Source organism: Oreochromis niloticus, linkage group LG14 (assembly GCF_001858045.2).
Source record: "Oreochromis niloticus isolate F11D_XX linkage group LG14, O_niloticus_UMD_NMBU, whole genome shotgun sequence".
Lineage (NCBI taxonomy): Eukaryota > Metazoa > Chordata > Actinopteri > Cichliformes > Cichlidae > Oreochromis > Oreochromis niloticus.
In genome coordinates, this window is record NC_031979.2 from 20,872,274 (window position 1) to 20,888,063 (window position 15,790).

At 39.4% G+C, this 15,790-nt stretch overlaps 1 protein-coding gene across 2 annotated transcripts; it reads left to right on the forward strand.

Annotated features, from left to right (window-relative positions):
• Positions 1-1,671: 1,671 nt before the first annotated feature.
• Positions 1,672-14,441, forward strand: scn3b (sodium channel, voltage-gated, type III, beta). 2 transcript variants are annotated; one of them, XM_005455804.4, is made up of 7 exons: positions 1,677-1,896; positions 2,254-2,482; positions 5,183-5,358; positions 5,461-5,686; positions 8,232-8,370; positions 10,825-10,908; positions 13,428-14,441. In XM_005455804.4, the coding sequence occupies exons 2-6, from the start codon at positions 2,428-2,430 to the stop codon at positions 10,886-10,888; spliced, it is 660 nt and encodes a 219-aa protein (XP_005455861.1). In that variant the 5' UTR covers positions 1,677-1,896; positions 2,254-2,427; the 3' UTR covers positions 10,889-10,908; positions 13,428-14,441. The 2 variants fall into 2 exon arrangements, with proteins under 2 accessions (XP_005455863.1, XP_005455861.1); XM_005455806.4 differs by lacking the exon at positions 10,825-10,908 and having other exon boundaries at positions 1,672-2,482.
• Positions 14,442-15,790: the final 1,349 nt, after the last annotated feature.

Below are 15,790 nucleotides of genomic sequence, written 5' to 3' on the forward strand. Positions count from 1 at the left end.
GTTTCGGAGTTCGACTAAAGGTGTAGTTATTTAATGGTACGGCTGTTAACATAAATCTAAAAAAGAATAAAGTGCAACATGATAATGACGTTAACATTCTCAAGCCCTAGATTTCTATTTTCCTTTGGCGGTAATCTTCTTATTGTTCCAGATGCAGTGGCTGGAAAATTAAATACTGTGATGTCACAGTGAGATTATTATGGCTCTTTCAGGCTTGGTGCTGTATCATAGATTTATCTCAGTGCTTTTCTTTTAACGTCATAGCAACCCCGTTGTCTCGGTCAGTGCTTCAGAGGATTTGGTTTCTTTCGTGTGTACCAAAGCACAGAGGAAGCATGTCTGGTGATTTCAGTGACTGCCAATTTGATACTTGTTTACCATTTGTTATGGTGTGTGTGTTTGTGTGTGTCCATATATGTCAGTAACTGAGTGTCTGTGTTTGTTTGTGTGTATCTTTGCTGATTGATTTTTAATTGTGTCTTACAGTTTGTTTTTTTTAACTGCCCAGGGACTGCAGATGGAAATTAGGTACTAATCTAAATCAAAAACAAAAATGTTTTCCCTTTATGCAAATATGTTAATGTATTTTTTACATAGTCCCTGAAAGAAATAAAGAATAACCAAATAAACAAGATGTATAAATCTTTTTCTAATTATAATTATAATGGCTCGATTGGTAATGCAATTTGTAAGAGGTTTTTTGGTAAGTATTAACCAGTTGTTGGCACTTTTATGCTTAAGATAATACATGTGCAGTATATTAAAGTTTGGAATAGATTGCCCAATCGAGAGCACTTTATACATCCATCAGGCATGTCTGTTAGTATTAATATTAGATGTTATTCAGGTCTGCAGAGCAGGAAAATATTTTTTCCTTGTCTCCTTTTCACCTCTTTTAGTTTTTACAGTTACAGTCAAATCCTTGCTGGTTTTTATTGACAGAAAAAAGTGTCATTTTTAAGCAGGTACTCGAGTATTCTCTCTGGTGCAGGTGGCATGATGGACTGTTTTTTCCCTACCTGAATCGAGTGAATCACTGCATCCCACTGGATAGGTTTTAAACTTCATTTTTAGCATTGTCAGTCTCACAAATGACTACATTTTTTAAAATGAAAACCCAAGAAAATAAAGTTTGATGTGGTGACAGACCTACATGGACTTATATGTATAATAGGCACACATTTATCACCTTAACATTGGTTAATATGTTTGGTACGTGCTTCGGTACACTTCGGAACAAAATCTTATTTTGTCTTACATTAAAAGACAAAAAAAAACAACAACAAAAAAACAATGACACCGCATCAGGACATAAATCTTTGTGAGACTTCTTCACTGGTTGGGGTTTAGACGGGGGGGAGGGGCGTTTGGGAAACAGGAAATGCAAGTACTGATGTGTAACAAATGAAATGTCTTAAGAAGAAACTCTACTTCCAGCTAAACAAGCTTATATAACACATGACAAAGACAGCCTTGTCTCATCTTACTCCTTGACATAATGTGCATTCTTAGGACTGATTTGCATTTTGGTTTCTACGTGTGCACGCGGTGTTTCTGCACGCTGAGCTTTGTTTAGTCAATATTTCAGCAAATGCAAACAAGCGGCTGAGTTGGTTAGGCCTACCCAAGTGACAATAATGTGGTCCTGCACACTGTAGCGTAGGAGGGAGTGACTCACGCATGCGTATCAAACCCTCTGCCCCTGCCAGCGCTAAGTGACTGCTGAAAAACAAAGACATTGAGCCGCGGCTGGGAAATGTCATCAGTCATCTCTAATGGAGGAAACAGACTTCTGACAGTCAGTGGGCTTATTCTTTGAGGGGTGAAATGAGAGAACTGGCCTCGATGCTTTTTCCTGCATGTGTGTAATCAGGACTTCAGATCTCGCAACAATAAGTGAGTACGTCGGCTTTTGAGAATCCACAGGTTCCAGATCCTATTCGCCTGTTTCTAGAAAGATTTCCGCGGTGTTTCTGGATGGGTCCGTACTCAGTGACAGCAGTTATGCGCGAAGAAACCGTGGGATCACTCATGTAGTCGTCTCACATCACGGACTTGTTTATTTCCCCGAGTCGAGGAAATGATGAACTTAGTTCTTACTGTGTAAATGATAATTGCGCATTAAGTGCTATATGAACGCTTCGGTTATTAGATGAGCGCATCAAAATAACGATTAAAATCCAAGAGGAACCCTTTTTGAATGTGTAAATCAGAAACGCGTCTTTTCTAAGAGTTCTTGGCGTGGATTTTCAGACACGAAGAGGAAAGTTACCTGTGCTCTTATCGGCCGAGAAGAGGCGCTGTCCGTGGTCCTGAAGTCTTTTCAACAACTCCTCTGTCTCACACCAGACTTCGTGTGAAGACTACTTGAGAAAAAGACCAAGTTAAAGCGATACTGTCCTCCAACAGCTCCACAAAGAGCTGAATATGGTAACGCAATATAAGCTTCATCTGCAATCTTTGGTACTTTTGATTTCTCTTGGTAAGTATAATTCTGCAAGATGTCAAAATATCCTGTTTGACTGTGGACTTATCATTTTCTATTGTACATTTTTATACAACAATGAGTAATCAGAGGCCTTGACAGTGGCTTGCGAACCACCCAGGAAGCTGTGAACTCAAAACCCAGTTTCAGAGCAGTCCCATTGGTCTGCAGAGCCCTTCACTGCTTAATGTTGTCAGCATTTAAGGGAAATGAATAGAATCATTGAAGAAAGTGCACTGGGGTTAAGCTTCTTCACTTTTTCTTTTCCCCATTTCCTCTGTCCCCTTCATGCCTTCCTCTCTATTTCTCTGCTCTGTTTCCATGTGTTTATATGAGCCCTCAGCTTTAAAAAAAAGAAAAAAGAGAGAGCGATAGAATCAATGTTTGTCACTGTCAGCCCAGCGGGCTTTGGGTTATATAAGAGCACTGGGCCCAACACTGCAACAGTCACATAAACACAAGAAATGTGTCTTTGTGATTATAATCCACTGAATTTTTTTCTTGCATATGTTTATTCACTTCCTACGCCTCTCCCAATATTCTTCTACCACTAATGCATTTATATTTCAATTAGCTCTCCCTCTTGTATTATTTCCCTCTTCCTACACTACCCACAGTTTCTGCACTCCCTCTATCCATTTATTCCTCCCACTGCTAGTAAATACTAATGGGCAGAGGCCATCATTAGGGCTTGCTGGTCTTGAATTTGCTATCAATATTGTGATTTAAGTGTCTCCAATGGCCTACAGAGCTGTATAAATCAGTTTATCTTTTTAATGCTCACGGACTTTTGCATCTGGTTCAACATGGGGTTCAGTGTGAGACCCGATGACCAAAGGATCAAACATCAGTGGGTCATTAAGTTATTACAAAGCATTAAAACTGTTCTTGCCACACTAGCATGTGTTTATGAATAACTGAAAAATGGTGCATCCTGGCAGATTCTACAGAATGCTTGGAATTTGATCAGTAATAAGTGCATGTTTAAAAGGACATTTGACACCTAAAAACAAATATGCTATATGTTTTTTTCTTCTTCTTTCCACTGTGTTGGTCAGTTTTAAGAAATTACATTTTTACAAAATCTGAATACATAAGTATTGGTTTTATTTTAAACCTTGAAATTTTCTGTTTTCTTTTTCTGTGCTACATTGGAAAGCACATTCTTAATGTTTAGTGGGTACAGCTTGTCACATCATTCATATATAAAAAATATGGTCATGGTAAAAAGAATGTGAACCCTCTGAAATGAACCCAATTCTAAGGTTTTAGATAACAGAATATAATAAAAGTGTATCTAGTCTTTACCGGGTCTTAAAATTAGGTAAACAGAACCTTACATGAACAGCAATACATTACAAGTTAGACTGTTATTGATTTGCCAAAAACTAAGCTAAAATGCAGAAGCAGTCGGTAGCTTATAGAACCACTTAATTCAATTTCCTTTCCGTTCAATTTTATTTTTATAGCAGCAAATCACAACAATAGCTGCCTTGGGGTGCTTTATATTGTAAGTTAAAGACCTTACAATAATACAGAGGAATCCCCAACAATCAGACACCCCACCCCCCACCCCACCCCACCCCCTTCGAGCATGCACCTGACAGTGGGAAAGAAAAACTCACTTTTAACAGGAAGAAGCTTCTGGCAAAACCAGACTCAAGGAAGGGGTGATGGGAACTGGGGCAACAATGACTTAAATAACTTCATTTTCTGTGTGACTATCAGCATCCTTTTCGTTACAAATTTGCTTCAGTACATTCAGATTTGTGTTAATGCACAACTCTCTGGGCTGCTGCAACACCTCGATTCTTTTCCTTTTTGGTCATTCTGTTCTAGATTTGTTGCTGTGGTTGGGATCATGTTGCGTGACATTATTTTAGTCAAGCCTTAACAGAGACAGATGGCCTCACATTTAATTATAGAATACTTTGGCATACAGATGAGCTACTGGTGGACTCAAGGACTGCAAGGTGCCCAGGTCCTGTAGCTACAAAACAAGTCCAAATCATCACCCCTCCACCTGCTGACATTTAGGATGAAGTGTTTGTGGTGATAAGCTGCATTTGGTTTTCTCCAAGTGCATTAAGGCCAGATATCTACACTTTGACCCCAAATGTCCAAAGAACATTGTTTCAGAAGTCTTAGGATTTGTTCAGATGCAACTTTGCAAACCTAAGCCATGTTAAAATAAATGTACTTTCTTAACATTTAATGATTGACTTCAGACTGTTTAGAAAAGACCTAATAACCCTGCCCAGATTGATGGACAGTAATAGTTGCTTCTCCATTGCCGATGTCTTTCTTCCTTGGCTTTGTGTTAACTCACGCCTGAATGCTCCAGATGATCAATTAATCGAGTATGTTTGATTTCCAGCACCTGGCCTTTTAATTCCTTTGGAGGCAGTAAGAGTGTATGTCGTTTTTCACACGTAGCTTCTGCATTTTGGATTCGTTTTTGTAAGGAAATAATGACACAGTGTACAATGTCATGTTTTCTAGTTTATCTTGGTTGTATTTGTTGAATTTAAAGACCTGCTAGGGATGAGATTATTTTTAATTATATTCTTTTATGTGAAACCATAGAATTTAAAGAGGGTGTGCTTTCTTTTTTCTACTCTTTTTCTCTCTTTTTCTTTTTACAATTACATTGCGAATGGTAAACTGAATATATGTAACCTTTCCATGCTTCTCAAGTCCACCTGTGCATGCCAGTATGTGTCGATGTCCAGTCAGACACAGAAGGAATTGTGGGAAAAGCCATGAAGTTGACCTGCATCTCCTGCTTGAAGAGGGAGGAGGTCTCCGTAACGACATTTGTAAAATGGCTTTACACCCCAAGTCCAACAAAAGGCAAAAACATTTCATATCTTGTAAGTTGTTTCTACGTTATTGTAAATGATCTAGCACATTGTGATTTTGCTCACATTGTATGTGTATTTAATTAATGCCTGCACACTTTTCCTTTCTTCTAGATATACGAATATAACACTAACAATTCCAATGTGGAGAATCCATTTAAGGACCGTCTAAACTGGAACGGAAGCAAGGACTTACAAGAGGTCTCCATTGAAATCCGTAATGTCACCTATAATGACAGTGGTTTGTATACCTGTGAAATTCGTCGTAAGTTTGGCTTTGAGCTATACACTCCAATCTTCGAAGTAATCAAGACCATCAACCTGACTGTGAAAGAGAAAGGTATGCCTAAATGTAAAATTCTTGCATGCTATCCACCTGTGTCCTGTGCTCAGGTTTAGCTCTTTTTTTCCACATCAGTAACATGAAATAAGTCAAATATAAATGGAAACCAAAAAGCTAGTAATGATTGATATGATGAAAAATCTCTCTCTCAAATATCTACCCAGCATTAGTTTATGTATGTTCCATTTTCCCCCACATGCTCTAATATTAACAGGGCAGATTTTTGTTTTTGTTAACGAGTATTCTCCAAACTCACTTAATGAAAAGAGTTTGCAGATGCAGGACGCCTTAAGTGATGATTCCACTGTAGACCTGCACATTCAACACTGAGATGAGAGAAAGACTAGTCTGTGTTTTATGTTTATTTCTGTTGCACAATAAATCTACACAGTAGATAAAAAATAATACATCTAATATATTTCCAATAGGGTTTTTTTTTGTGATGCATGAGTGTGAACGCAGTCTGCCACTAACAGCACCACTTTCCTTCTTTCTCCCTTTCTTGTGACTGTACTGGTTTAAAAGGAATAATTGTGTGTTGTTTTGTCTGCCTTTATTGTCCATCAAAGCTTTCTTCTGTTGTCAGTGAAGGTGTTAATTCAAACCAGCTACTTTGCTATCTATAATAAGGGGTAATGTATTCTGCTTCCTGAATGCTTGGCTTGCTGAATGTGTCATGTTCCACCTTAATCGAATATACCCTACGTATATTTGAAATTACTCAACTCTCCCCATTTCTCTAACTTTACATTTTCTATATATGCTTGCATATAACATATTGTGAGCTATCAGGTGATAGGCTAGTGTGATTTAAAGAGTTTGCACCCATAAAAAGAAGACTGCAAAACAGAGTACAGTTAGATTGTTTTTTTATTATATTCACAGCCTGTCCTCCATATTTCACAGAACCGCTGTTTCAGATTTCACAAAGCCTGCAGCTAGTGCACTGTACACTAGACCATGGTTACATTAATGTTGCAGTAATGGCATCCATAGTGGTAGAATGGATTACTTCGTGGCCGACATATCCATGCTTTCCCATCAAAGGGATTAAATTTCACTAATATTCTCCTTTTGCTGGGGCTGCTAAATGAAATTTGAAAAAGCTGTCAGCTGTCTGGTCAGCAGGCTTTCTGGAATTTGTTATACACTAAGTGACACAGTGGTTCACAGTCACTCATTATGAAAACAAATGAAGGACAATAAAAGGAAAACTTTCTTTAACAGCCCAAGGTGCCCATGTGCACTGAAAACAGCTTCCGCTTGCTTGTAATCCCTCTTCTTGTTCGTAATGGGTTATTAATGGGATACTGTTCTAATGTCTTTCCACTGTAAACAATGGAGAGAAAGCAATAAACGAGAAAGCATTTTCAATAGGATGTTGACAAGATATTTGCTTGATTTCACTGATTGGATATTGAATTATTAGCAAAATAAACTATCTGTTGAACCACAGTGACATTAAAACCACCTGTCAAGTACTTTGCAGGCCTGCTCTGGGGGTGTCTTTGGCTGTCTCGCGATAATAAATAGGCAGCAGATTCCTTAGTACCTGCAGGATGGTGCCTCCATAGGTGGGGCTTGTTCATCCTCTGCATGGTTAATTTGGAGGGAGTTTGGAGGCAGTGCCTTGGGCTCGTTCTTAAGTAGTTTTATTGTGTAGCCATGGGTTTATGTTCTGTAATGTGTATGCTGGTGAAGACTGTCATAGGTGTATACAAGACTTGCAGAATTTAATCCCAGCAGGCACTGTGAATGGTTTTAATGTTGCGGCTAATCTCAGTGTATATTAAGTATGTAATATTTAGAATAGGACTGGATGTTTTATGTGCTATTACTTACTCCAGAAGCATCTCAAAATGGCTAATGAGCAGAAGAGGATTGTTTACAAGGAGCAAAAGCTGTTCTGGTGTCAAAAACAGCATGCAATTATTTTTATGACAGATTCTAAACTTAGAGTATGTTTCACACTCTGAGAACCTCTGTGACATTGCATATTCATCCTATTTTCATACTTAAAGATACCCTGTGGAGATTTAGTGTTTTTATATGCAGATTTAGGTTGAATTTTCGATAAAGATGTGCATACACACATGTAAGAACAAGATAAGCTCTGCAACAAAGCAGTGCACACTGTTAGGAAACGTTTGGCATAAAAGCAGCCTTGCAAAATCTCCTCCGGGCACCTTTAACTCTGTAGGGTCTTTTTCATTATATTACAGGTATGGCCATAATATTATGAATGCAACATGAAGTAGTTTCTGCATCACTTTCTAAGTGTATCTACAGTCAGGATGCTCCTAAATAAAACACCTTTGTTTGCTTTTTGTTGTAGCTGCATAACCATATTTATTATTTGTTTAATTGGATTTGTTCTTCAGTGAAAGACATAAAATGTATTAAAAGTTATGAATGACAGAGGATTGTGGATCAGCAGTGTTGTACAAGCTCAGGTCCCTTCTGCTCTGTTCTGCTCGCAGTATTCCAAGGAAGTATGCATAATGAATAATACATGTGCCTTGCCACTGTTTTAACTCTGCAGCCAGTGACGACACCACAGCAATCTACTCTGAGATCATGATGTATGTGTTGCTGGTGTTCTTGACCTTGTGGCTGTTGGTAGAAATGGTCTACTGCTACAGGAAGATCTCCAAGTCTGATGAGCAGGCGCAGGACACAGCGTGAGTCTCATGTACAGATGCACAGACAGATCAATGTTAGCAGGGATGTGACTGAACAGCGAATTTAAACAGCGTGTGTCCTGAACACAACCCTGACGTCACATATTCAGATATTTATGCGCTATGAGTCAAAACTCGGCAGTGGGTTTATATTAATTTAAAAGTCTGAAGTCACCAAGGAAGTGCACAAATATCTGTAAGTGTTTATTTGCTCAGGACTTCTGGTTACATAATTGTAATTTAAAATCTAAAAAATGTGGTGGATAGGGAAATGAGATTTAGGAGTCAATCGGGGAAGAAAGGGACAGAGAGTGAAGGAATGAGGCAGGGGGGCAAACACACAGACAGAGAAGTAATTGAGTCCATCAGTTTGTAACCCTCCTGGAACACTAATCTGTCTTTTTACCTAAACTGCTGACTGCTCTTTTTTTCTAAACAACCTTTTAACATCCGTGATGGATTTTCAGCTCCATCAGTGACTGGCATTTTGCATCGCCTTGTCAGTAATGTCAAAGACCCAAATGCACCTTTATAGTCAGCTCCCACTGGATTTTAGTGGTGCCGGCTAACCTTCAAGACCCACAGTTACAACTTTTGTACAGGGACTTTATGTCCTGAAGAGAGCAATCATGCATGTGCTGATCCAGTTATTTTTATTTTACAAACACTTACTGCTGACTACAAATCTGCTTCCTTCAGTGACAGATTAAGTCCACGTACTGCACAATATGCACAACATTGCTGAATATTCACAAGACCCAATATCCAGGGTTTAGACATATTACAATATAATAAATAGTGAAGGGTTTCTGTGAGCTAATATATTTCAAAGAACTATTTTTTCAACTAAATTTGAAACTAAACTTCTCTAAAAATATTCGGTTATTTATTGGCTTTCTATTTTACTATTAGCACTAGCAGGTAATTAAGAGTTATTGGAAGTGGCAGAATTGAAATGCAGCACTTTTCTCACTGTTTTCAAACTTTAGAAAACAGTCCTGAACTATCTCATATTTGTGTAGTGACAAATGTAGTCAAGCACAAAATTAAAAATTACAGCATTATTGGGCAGTGAGGCCAATGTTTCAGGGTTGTCAGATAGACAGACTTTGGGGCTATTTTGTGATCAGTATTGTTTTTTAATATGATTTAATTTATATAGCAGTAAATCACTCAGACACTTCTTGGTCGCTGAGTTTGACAAAGTAGGTATTATAATCTGTGTTTTCCCAAAGCATTTAGGTTCAGTTTTATGAAAATTAAAATTAATTGCCCACCCCTGTCCTGCAATAGAGAAGCACATTCAATTTTAACTTTAAATATCTAGGATATTTATGTTGCTATAGCTATATTAAAGGAATTAAATAAACACGAATTAAATACAAGTGGCTCCACTGATTGTGGTGAACCCATCGGAAATAGGAGAAACCAAAAGTTCCATCCATCCATTTTCTTCCGGCCCAGGTGTCGTAGGGCGAGAGGCAGGGTACAAAGAACCAAAGAGAGACAGACAACCATTCGCACACTGGGCAATTTAGAAAGCTAAATGAAACCTAATGCCATGAACTACGAGTCGTTGGACTGTGGGAGGAAACACACAGACACAGAAAGGTCCCCGCCAGATGGTGATTTCAAACCTAGGACCTTCTCATTATCAAGTAACAGTGCCACACCCCCCAAAACGAAAAATTGTAAAGCTAAAAGAAAGAAGCTCTTTAATTTAAAGTCAACAGCAACAGTCAAAAGCTCAGAAATCTCAAAAAACTATTCGATCCGAGTTTTCTCAGCTGTAATACTGTAGGCCTTCTCACTACCTGTAGCTGAAAGATTGCATAGGCTTTGGCCATTAGCCATTAGTGACCCTTATGACAACACAGAAGGTCTACCCACTCAAAGAATGCAATATGTAGCACAAGTAGGACATTTTGAGATTACATTTTGTGATGCATTAGTGGTTCAGAACGTATTAGTCATGTCCCTAAAGGAGAAGATAGGAGGCAACGATGTGATCTGTCAAAGAGTTAAATTAGGCTATTTCTGAAATGTGCTTACAGTCGCAAAACTCGTTTCACTTGTATAAAGTGTTCTTCATCTACACACTTTCAGTGCAGCTCTTTTGAATTGGGAGCATATTCAGTGCAAGTACTGTGTTTTTTAAACATGCTGAAGGTTTGCTATAAAATGCTGAATTAGGATGTCACATCTTCCTGATGTGCATTCCACGCAGTCCCTAGGCACTGCTCGGATTAGATGGATTTCATCTGGTAAAACTCATTCCTTAATTTCTGTGAATTAGAGTCACATTTTCACGCTTCAATAAATAAAATGGATATTCAGAATTGTTGCACTGTCATGAGCACTGTGCAAACTAAGTAGCTGTGGTGTGTGGTGCTAGAGAGGCCCATAGCACCAAGTCTTAGACACTCCTCTGTTTTTCTGCCAATCTGCCCACAGGACAAACTACCTAGCCATTCCCTCTGAGCAGAAAGACAATCCAGCCGCTCCTGTTACAGAATAAAAGTGGTTTTCAATGACACGGTATTTTATATGTGATTCTCTCATCCCGATTCTAATCACCGAAATCATCCCTTGTCTTTCAATTCATGTGTTTGTACCTTTATCACTCATAATTGTGCAGCTCTGTGGAGGAGTCTGCTGCTTCAACATCCCTTGTGCCCTTCTTTCTCATCCCCTTCAAAGGGGCTTTCATTCCTGCCATTAAAAAAAAACACACAAAAAAACCCCCCTCTTCACTTAATCACGAATCCCCCATTTTTATTCAGTCACCACTCAGTGTCCAATCTGTCCCACTTTCAATGATTTTCCATTAGGAACGATTGCACATAATTAATGCAAGCAGTGTTGAATGAAGTATTTGAAAGTCTGGGGAATGTAAGCATGTTAATTTTAGATATATTGATTTCTAACACATTGAATGTTATGCACATTTGCATGTTTAGGATGTAGGACTTTTGGCTTATTAAAAAAGTGCACACCTACTTATCTTGAAATAATTTGTGTAAGTAAGCAGACCCACAGTGCTGTGCAAAAGTCTTGAACCATTTATTTGCATTTTGCAAGAAAATTGGAAAATAGATACAGCTATTCACTTTACCTTTACTTGACCTACTTGATCTTTACTCTTTAAGAGCCTGAACTCTTAAACAAGCTTTCTTGTCATTTATTTAAGCAACTTTAGGAATAGTTCTCCAGGCTTCTTGAAGGACATTCAAAGCTCTTCTTTGGACGTTGGGTGCCTTTTGTTCTGTTTGCTGTCAAGATGATCCCACCGTGCTTTAATAATTTGGAGGTCCAGACTCTGGGGAGGCGAATTCATGACTAAAAGTGTGCCATTGTGTGTTTTCCTATTCACGTATGCTTTTATTGTAGCATGTCTGGTATCATTTTCATGACAATTTCTATATAGTATTGCATGTTGGATCAAACTCTGATGGTATTTTTCTGCATTTGTAATACCGTCAAGTTTGACAAGATCCCGCTTGCTAAAATGCTGCCCCAAACAATGACAGAGCCTCCACTAAGCTTAAAAGATAACTGCAATCACTTATTGTTTCTCTTGACGTCCTCCATGCATACTGACGTTGGCTTGAATCAAAAATGTCAAATTTGGATTCATGAGACCTGTTGCCAGTTCAGTACAGTAATTTGGCAAACCTCAGCCTTTTCTCCCCATCCTTGACAGCAACCCTTCCACTGAGACCTCTTCTGATGAGGTTTCAGTGAACTGTAGATGGATCAACTGAATATGGATCTCAGCTCCTGTGTCAGGTCTTGCCTGGATTTCTTCATGTCATGTTATATGTAGACAAAACACAGACTGGTCCATCCCTTGAACTAGGCGTCTTTTTTATGAATGATTCAATGGTCATTGTTAAGTGGCTTAAGAAATAAGAAACATTCCTCTGAAAATGTTAATGTTCAAGGACTGAATTAAAAATAGAATAGAATAGAATAGAATAGAATACCCCTTTGTTGTCATTGTACATGTACAACAAAATTATGGGTGCTCCACGCCAACTGTGAAGGAATAATATTATAGGTAAGACAGCAGGAATAAATTACAAACAGGAGAAATTAATACAATCAAGAGGAATGTACAATATACAAAATGATAGAAGAGAAAAAAGTGCTTGGAAGTAGTGCAAAAGACCTGACCTCCAGAGGTGGCAGAGGGCAGCCAATGATTTTTGGGTGGTGTTAATTACCCTCTGTGCAGCCTTCCTGTTCTTAGTAGCCCCTGCATTCCAAACACCAGCAGGAAGAGGGCACGCTATCCACTCAGGAGCAGTAGAAGTCCAGCAGCAGCTTCTGTTTCAGGACATGGAGGAAGTGCAGGCACTGCCGATCCTTCTTTACCAGGGTGTTTGAGTTGTGTGTCCAGGTGAGGTCGACGGAGATGTGGGTGCCCAGAAACCTCAAGTTGGAGACATATTCCACCCGCTCTCCATTTATAATGAGAGGGGAGTGGACCTGTCTCTGGGTTATCAGATCACACCTTTTACAGAGAACTGTCCCTCAGTCGGAAGGTTCAGTTACATGTTATAATCAGAGCCTGTAGTTTATCAAGGTTTTCAGATGGTTTTAGACATTGTAACATTCTCTACATAGCAGTTAATATAGAAAAGGACAGACTGAAGAGAAGATGGACCAGTCTGTCAGATCAGAACAGTCCTGTAGCTGGAGGAGAGCATCACCCAGCCATCTTTTACTGACCTGGGTACTTGGAGGAGTTTGTTTCCAGAGGGGGATGTAGGCATAGATGAGGAGCAGAGAGAGGTGGTCAGATTGTCCCTAGTTGGGGAGAGGCGTTGCTTTGTAGGAATGAGAGACCTAACGTTGAAAGAAAAAACTTGAAAAACCTTCTGAAAGCCTGAAGAACTATTATTAAGGACCACTTTAGTTACAAGTTAAAAGAAAGTCTGGCTCCTTGGAGGAAAAACAATATAAAGAAATGAGGGGAAGCTCAAAGCTTTTGCACAGTACTGTGTAGTGTTGTAAAACTGGATAAGGATAAACATGTTTTCTGTTCTCCTTAGGTATTGACCAATAACAATGGGACATCGGTTTCATCAACCCTATCTGTGTCACTATGAAGATATCATTACTCCCAGGCAGCGATGGGAATCCTGCCAACTGACCGCCCCTGTGTATCCACTGTGTCTTGTGAGGAGCCAGTCAAAAATGTCCAAGTGCTCAGTTTTTCTCCTGCCTTTCCTCTCCTCTGTTTTTTTTTAACCTTTGTGCAAGGCGTCTCTAAAAATCAAGTGCTTTCACAGTTACATCAGGTTAAAGAACACAAATGTCAGTCTACTGCACTTTTTAACAGAGAATTACCAGCCATACTTCATTTGGACATAGCAGTGTGCGGACTAACTAAAGAATTTCTTGGTAGTTAGTAGTGCCTCTGTGATTTATATAACCTATAAACAGATATGATCCCAGAAAATGTCCTAGTCTGTTATGTACATCTTGTATACTGAATATATAGTACTTTTTCAGTTCTCTTTTTTTTTTTAGTTTTCTTACAATTTTATACCATGCTGAGATTTTTGGGTCACAGTTTTATTTGTATTGGCCAAAAGTCTTTTTAAGGAAACTAAAATGTGCAGCTTTTATATTGTATGGGGCCCGCATTTGTCTTTTTTTTTTTGCTGGAACAAAATGAAGTGTAATACAAAAATGGAGTATAAATATGCAGAAAATACTGTTTCAAATCACACACTTTTAGCTGGTCTGAACTGATAAATTTCCTGTACTCTCCTATGTAAAAATCTCATACCCACATTCAGCTCTGGTCTTGGAGTATATTCTGTAGGTCAAGTCTTGCTTCATACAGTTAATCTGAAATTTATACTCAATGTTTTGACTGTTGCTGTTCTACAGTAGCATTGCTATTGAGACTAAATGTGTGCCTCTTTCTATAATACAGCACTGTAGAACTTTATATACTTTGTGATTCATTCCTACCATGCTTTTCTTGTCTGTTACACATATAAAATGCCATGTTTCAGTGAGCTGCTTTTAAATATCAAATACAATGCATTCCACAATCTGTGTTAAAGCCCTTCTGTTGTTGCTGACTGAAAACCTTTACTAATACTGTGACATTTAAAGTTATTCATATTCGGGGGCCGGACTACTTTGATTGGTACCCAATTTCCAGAACAAGGGTGATGTGCAGGGCTGTAGTAAGTACAGAAAACAGCTCTGGCCCGGATCCGGCATCAAGCTGGCACTTCTGACTGACTGGTGTCATGGCAGGGTGTATGTCAACCAGATGTGGGCCAGGTCTGGCAATGATGGCACTATTTATGTTCCTATTGTCCTATTTTGGTTAGAAGACTCAAACACCATGTTGTAATACTATACTGCTATGGTAGCCAACGTTTCAAATGCAAGTTTGACAGGTTTGTGAGTGCATGTCAAGAGTGTGAATGGGTATGAATGTAATTAGGAAGCACTCAGTTTAGAGAAATTGTGTGATTAGGTGACTGTGGCATGTTGTATAGAGCACTTTGAGTAATCTGGGAGAGTAAAAAAGGGCTATATAAGACTCAGTCCATTCACTGTCTGAACAGAGTCTTGTCGTGTTACTTTTGCACTATTATGTTCCGGCACATGTTGCTATTACATGGCTTGATTAAGGTACACATTAGGCTGACATCTGGGGCCAGAGCTGAAACTGGTCTGTGCCAGCACAGGGCCAGCAGTGTGTCTGCAACTGGCCCGTGGCTGCACACATCTTACACAAGGCCCACATACCGCAAAGAATGACGGCCCTTTGGTGGCCCACATCAGGTTTGCCAGAGGTAATCCACGCATGGGCCAGCACAGGACCACCAGTGTGTCTGCAACTGGCCTTGTGCTGGTCCATGTGTGGGCCACCTCTGGCAAACCTGATCTGGTGCAGGCGGAAGAGAGCCTATAGAGGTGGAGGTGTGCTCTGGAGAGAAAAGGAAAGAAAGTCAGTTGAAGCAAGACAGAATATATGTGTGTAAATGAGAGGGAGAAGGCTGGAAAGCTGAAGGTGCATAGAGCAGCGGCAGTAGGGATGGGTACCGGTATCCGGTTCTGGCATAAACGGTAGTAACCAGACCGAAAAGCAGCGCACATTTCGGTGTTTTATTTCAGTGCTTTTTTTTTCTTTTAGAGCAGAGCTACAGATTAAAAATGCCCAAGGCGAAGCGGTCGAAGTCTGGCTGTACTTCACAGCAAAAGATGCAAACTCAGCAGCCTGCAACAGGTGCTTTAAGGTGATACTGTGCAAAGGAGGTAACTCCTCGAATCTGATGAAACACCTGGCGACGCATAATTAAATTAAAAGCCGAGAAATGCACCGTATTTGATAGCTTGCTGCAAGCTCACACCGAGCACATCTACTGCGGGTGTGGTGCCTGTT